Consider the following 6,041-nt stretch of genomic DNA (forward strand, 5'->3'; position numbering starts at 1 on the left):
AAGTCCCGGCCCCTCTCTTTGGGGAAGTACTGCGGAGGCGCCTGCGCACTGCGCCTGCGCCCCCTCCCCGGCGACCAGCGGGACTTTGGAGCCCGCGGGCGGCGTGACTCGGAGACCCGACGGTGAGTGCGGCGCTGGACCGCGGACGGGTCCGGGCGATGTAGATACCCGGCTCTGTTCCCGGACTTCAGTGACCGGTCCACGTGGACCTGGGTCGCCGTGGGACCGGAGCCCAACCCCTGCGTGTGGGGGAGGGAGAGCCACAGCAAGGTTCCCCTTTTTTCTTCAGCTCAGATCTTTGAGAAGTGATTGCTCAAAGGTGGGGGCCGGAAGAACCCAGGTTTCCGTGTCTCCTGCCCGATAGCCTGGTGGGGAGGGGCCAGACAAGACACCCAATCTGCCACCTTTACCCACCCTTCGAGTTGGGTCTGCTAGCCACTCGGCCTGGTGTGCCTTAGGAGTGAATGCTGCATCCCCGGCCCCATCCAAGCGGGACTCTGTGAGCCTTCCTACCTCGTGAATGCCCAGGAGTGCGTCTTGCGGTCTGACTTAAATCCCTGCTGCTTTAGAGCACGCCCCTTCGGCAGGCAGCCAGGGTGGGGCCCAGACCGAACCTGGCCCTTCCGCCCCCATCCGCCTTTAGGTTGCTGGTGAGTGGGGCGCCATGGCGAATTCCTTAAGAAAGGGGTGGGGGCGACAGAGACTGCCGGAGGGACTGCGAAGAAGACACCAGCCCTCCCGACGACCCCACCGGCAGAGAGCAGGAACTGGGTGGGGCCTACCATCCCACAGGTGGGCTTTGGGCAACAGGGTTCGACATGGTGAGAGAGGCCTGGCCTGCCGTGGGGGTACAGGTAGGACAATGACAGTGTTGGATGGAAGTGGGAATGGAGCCCCTGTGCAGCCCCTCTCCCAAAGGTTGTAACTTTTTTTTTATTTTTATTTTTTTTGGAATTGTCCATTTTTCTTTTTTGTTTGTTTGTTCTGGGCGGGCTTGGACGTTCTTTTTGGCTTCCGTGGAGCAACACAGGGTTTAGCAGTGATTCCCCAGGGAGCCTCTGTCCTCAGAGACCAGATTTGCGATATCTGGCCTCTAAGCACAGACTTGGGAGGCCAGCGCCTGAGATGCTTGGGGAGGGAAGGGGTCCTCCAATATCCAGATGTGGGGGCAGGATAACCCCGGATCAGACTCTGGGCTCCCCTTCCCCAGAAAGAAGGAAGGCAATAAGGAAGTCAAGAGCACCCTGGGCCACATGGGTCGACCGACTAACCTTTGATGGGTGCAGGGAGCTGGGACCAGAGCCTACAGCTGAGAAGAGAGTAGGCTCCCACCTCTGCACTCACTGGACCCCAGCATCCAGGGCCCAACCCCCCCGGACTGTTCCCTGTCTAGTCAGCTGATTAGATGGAGTCTCTGAGGGACGGTCTGCAGGGTGAGATGATGAGGGAGGACGATTCTGGAGAGCATACAGGCCTCAGGCTACCACACTCCTTTCTTTCCCTGGAAGCTCAACCCTAGGGAAGTACAGCCTTCGAGACTTCTGTGTCCTGCTTTGCTTGCTGGGAGACTTGGGAACCCACCATCTCAGAAAGCTCCAGGTGGTGAGGCTGCCCAGAATACAGAGCTGGGACAGAAACAGGATTAAAAGGCCTTTGCTGGATGAAGGGCTACAGGAGGGTGAATTTCACCAGGCTAGTGAGAGGAAGGTTGATAGATCAGAGGGTTTGAAGCCTGGATGGACTCCACCTGGACAGGAGTGGGCACGGGCTGGGAAAAGGGGAGGCATTCAAAACTGTCACCAAGGTGCTGATCGGATGCTTTGCTTCTGTTTGTCCTGGGGACACTGGAATTTGAAGTTAGCATTCAGTGGCCCGAGAAGTTCCTAGAACCCCCTGTGAAGGTATGGTCCGAACATCAAGAATGATAAACCATTGGACTCGGTGGTAAATGTCTGTAGTCCCAGCACTTGGAGAGATAGAGGCAGGAGGATCTCTGTGAGTTCAAGGCCAGCCTGGTCTACAAAGCAAGTCCAGGACAGCCGAGGTTACAGAGAAACCCTGCGTCAAGGAAAGAAAAAGAAAACCCGCTGAAGAGCCCAAGGCTCCAGCTAAGCAGCTGATCCTCCCGCATTGCCACACCAGCGTCCAGAGCTAGCATTCCCAGTTTCTGCATCCTAGGAAGAGAGAGGTGAACCAGGATAGAAGCAGAAGTGTCTGAAGCAGCTGAGGACCAAATCAGTGCATACCCCATTCCTCGCACTTTCAGGAAGTCTTATTCTGAGTCCCACTCAAGTGCTCAGTGCTTCAGGCCTAGCACCCTGCAGTCATCTGAGAGGTATATTTACCCATCTCCCTGGAGAGAAGGAGAAGTCAGAATATTTGACACCCTTCATACTGGAGCTGGTAGCTCCAGTCCTGTTGGGAGGGGCCAGGAGCCGGAAGTCAAAAAAGAGGAACCCAAGTTTCCGGCTTCTTGGGTACTGAGCAGATAGGGGTGTCTTAGAGCCCTTTGTGGGAGGCCGAGCTGCAATAGCCCTGTCACTGACTCAGGAACCTCCACATGGTGTAACCAGTCAGCCTGGGGGTAGAAGGCTGAGGCAGAGCTCTGACCAAGTCTCTGAGGTGGGTGTAGAGGTTGCAAGGTGGGCCAGGGTCACAGGCCCTCAGTCAGAACTCCAACCCTCTTCTCAGATCCTCCAAGCTCCTAGGCTGCAGTGAGGGTCCAGAACTGGCACCACAGATCCTGGTCAACCTCCTCCACCCACCCATGCCCACCCCACATGAAGCTGAGAAACAGGTAGGCTCTCCCCAACTCTAAAATTGGGTTCCTGGACACCTGAGGCCCAAAATATAGCTTTGGGGGCATAGCCAGGTGGGAAGGTGGGCAGAGGCAAAGTGTCCAGTGAATTCTAGAGTGGAGGTTGAGGCAGCCCCGTCTTCCTCAGCACACAGGGCCAGAGGAGGCGGACAGGCCCCCCTCGATGTCCAGCCATGATGCAGCCCCCTCAGGACCCCCCAGTCGCAACCCCTGCTGCTTATGCTGGTGCTGCTGCTGCAGCTGTTCCTGGTATGTGGACCTTGGGGGTACAGCTTGCACTGGGAAGGCCCCAGGATATTTGGGCAGGGGTACATGGCTCATAGGGAGCAAAACCAGTGTATGTAGTCCTGCGGGTACATGGTTCATGAAGCACAGAGCGGGCTGGGTGGGCCTGGGAGCAGCTCCATTAGGAGAAGTACAGAAGCACTGAAGCATGTGGGGCCAGGGTGGGGTGGCATTTAGGGCTCAGACTCAGTCCTGTTCCCTAGACCCTCCAGAAGCTTCCAAGAAACTACATATAGGCAGATGCCCCTGACACCCTATCACCCAGTTGAGAGATTGCTGTGCCTTGTTGGTTGGTGGTAATACCCAGGGTCCTCTAGGGGGCATTTATGGCTCTTAATGTTACGTGTGTGAGTGTTTGCCTGAATATGTCTGTGTATTCAAATATACCTGGTACCTGAAGAGGCCAGAAAAAGGTGTTGGAACTGAAATTAGAAATTGTTGAGAGTCAGTATGGAGGTCCTATGTATCAAGTCAAGGTCTTACAGAAGATCAGTAAGTGCTCTCCAGCCCCTTTGTGCGGCTCTGATACCTAGTATGCTAGGGGTCTATTACATTGCAAGAGCAAGCAAGTGGCACGCATGTGGTGTCCATGCACTTACTGTGTGTATACCTGTTTATACCACTGAGAGCTGCCCAGGCCCTAGTCTGTGCGCAGTAAGGGACACTTTTGAGAAGAGACTTAGATAAGGGAGCAGCTGGCCCAAGGCAGAAAAGTATTTGAGGTCTGGAGATGTCTTATGGTGGGAGTAGGGATGATGGTAGAAGTTTTCTACCTTACAGCAATCTGGCCCTACACAGACTGAGGGATTCTGTTCAACAGCAAACCACCTAGACTGTGTGTAGGCAAGAAACAAGGAAGGAAATGTGACTAGGTAGGGAGGGCTCAAAGGAAGCTTGAGCTATGTTATTGCTAAAAGCCAGGCCTAGTGGAAACTGAATTCTCTCCACAGCTGTGGAAATGAGATGTCCATTGTGCCAGCTGAGCATAGACTGATAGGGAGGCAGGGGTCAGGATCCAGGACCAGACATGTACAGACACGCTAGAGAGCCTCTCAGCCTACATCAGCCACTGAGGCATATTGCTGATGTTAGGCCTGCAGTGTGGCCTCAGGAAGGAGCTGAATGCAGACGGAGGAGTATGGTTTTACCCATCAGTGCAAAGAGAGGGATGAGTACCAGGAACCTAAAGAGTCAAACTGCTCAACAGGAAAGAGGCCACAGTGGTAATCAGAATAGCAACCTGCACAGGTGCAGCAGACAAGAGGCTGTGAAGAGGGCCCAATCTAAGAGTTTCCTTCCTTGCTGCAGATTTACTGGTACTAGGCACACACATGCCAAAGCATACATATAGCCACAGGGTGTGTAGAGAATCCAGCTGCATATGGTAGTGCCACTTTCCTTTGCCACCAGGAACCAAGAACGGCAGCGAGCTTGGCAGATTTCTCGGGAAAGCAAGCTGCAACCCCTCCCCAGCTGTGAAGTCTGGTGAGTATGGCCACCATTGTGCAGGCATGCATATATGTATACTTGTATGTATGTCTCACATGTCTGACATGGTCTGGCCCTCATGCCTGCAGCACTCCACCAAGCCCTGAGGAAGTACAGAGCTGGGCGCAGTCCTTTGACAAGTTGATGCATAGCCCCACGGGCCGCAGTGTGTTCCGGGCATTCCTGCGCACAGAATACAGTGAGGAGAACATGCTCTTCTGGCTGGCTTGTGAGGAGTTGAAAGCAGAGGCCAACCAACATGTGGTGGATGAAAAGGCGCGACTTATCTATGAGGACTACGTGTCCATCCTGTCCCCGAAGGAGGTGGGCCAGATGCAGAGATGAGTGGGGGTGGCCTGGGAAGGGCACCGCCCCCCTCCTGACCTTGGTGCCTGCCACACAGGTGAGCCTGGACTCCCGGGTGAGAGAAGGCATCAATAGGAAGATGCAGGAGCCATCACCACACACATTTGATGATGCGCAGCTGCAGATCTACACCCTTATGCACCGGGACTCCTATCCTCGCTTCCTCACCTCCACCACCTACCGTTCTCTACTGCTCCAGGGGCCCCCACAGTCCTCTGAGGCCTAGGTCACTTGCCATACAGATGTTCCACTCCCGTGGGCAGGCTAGGGGCTGACCCTGCCCCACTTCACTTGGCTGGAAGTAGACTCGGTTCCAGTGGCAACTACAATGTTCTGTTCTGCCCTAGCCTGCTCCTGCTGGGGGTTCTCCTAGATGGTACCTCAGACCCCCCAATCATGTGCCCAGGAGATGTTCTCATGGAGAACAGGCTTTATACCAACAGCTTTGTAGCAGGAAAACTGTTTATTCCTCAGAACGACATGTAGGACCTCAGTCAGACTCAAATGAAGAGTCCATTTATATTTTATATATTAATGAACTTTTAAAATTGGAAATATGTCCTTACTGTATGTTTTGTCAAAAGAAAAAAAATACCTTCATCTGTATTCCTCCACACGCCAAAACCATGATATAGTAGTCTATTTTTTAAAAACAGAAACCTCTGTTTATCCCACAGTTGGGGTAGGAGATTAGAAAAACATCCATCCAGACTCTACCCTGTGCCTGTCCCATAGCAGCAGCCTTAGTAGGTGACTGTTTTGGGCCTGGCCCAAGGTATGACTCTAGGAACTGGCCTCAACCTTATCTGGGTCAGCACCCCACAAAGGCTTGAGGTGCAACTGAAGAGTATCCCAAACCCTTGGGAAATATTTTTCCAGAGGCTGATGGGGGCAAAGCTGATGGTGTGACCTTTCCAAAGAAACTGGGCACAATGTCATCTTCATCTTACAGATCCAATAAAGCAAAACGCCCACTACTTTGTTCCTCCAAGTTGCTGAGAGCTTCAGCAATTTGAAGCTAGAATTGACCTCAGCCTAGAGACCATCCTTCCCCTTGGTTGAGCAGATGGAATGAAACATCCTG

General features: G+C 53.7%; 1 protein-coding gene across 5 annotated transcripts; it reads left to right on the forward strand.

The window, feature by feature from the left end:
* Positions 1-5,934, forward strand: Rgs19 (regulator of G protein signaling 19). 5 transcript variants are annotated; one of them, XM_055596028.1, is made up of 6 exons: positions 1-122; positions 2,692-2,797; positions 2,946-3,067; positions 4,514-4,588; positions 4,681-4,915; positions 4,995-5,934. In XM_055596028.1, the coding sequence occupies exons 2-6, from the start codon at positions 2,768-2,770 to the stop codon at positions 5,181-5,183; spliced, it is 651 nt and encodes a 216-aa protein (XP_055452003.1). In that variant the 5' UTR covers positions 1-122; positions 2,692-2,767; the 3' UTR covers positions 5,184-5,934. The 5 variants fall into 5 exon arrangements, with proteins under 5 accessions (XP_055452003.1, XP_055452005.1, XP_055452002.1 ...); XM_055596029.1 differs by lacking the exon at positions 1-122 and adding an exon at positions 136-270; XM_055596026.1 differs by lacking the exon at positions 1-122 and adding an exon at positions 304-650.
* The last annotated feature ends 107 nt before the right edge of the window (positions 5,935-6,041 follow it).

Source organism: Psammomys obesus, unplaced genomic scaffold (genome assembly GCF_907164565.1).
Source record: "Psammomys obesus unplaced genomic scaffold, mPsaObe1.curated_primary_1811, whole genome shotgun sequence".
Taxonomy (NCBI): Eukaryota; Metazoa; Chordata; class Mammalia; order Rodentia; family Muridae; genus Psammomys; species Psammomys obesus.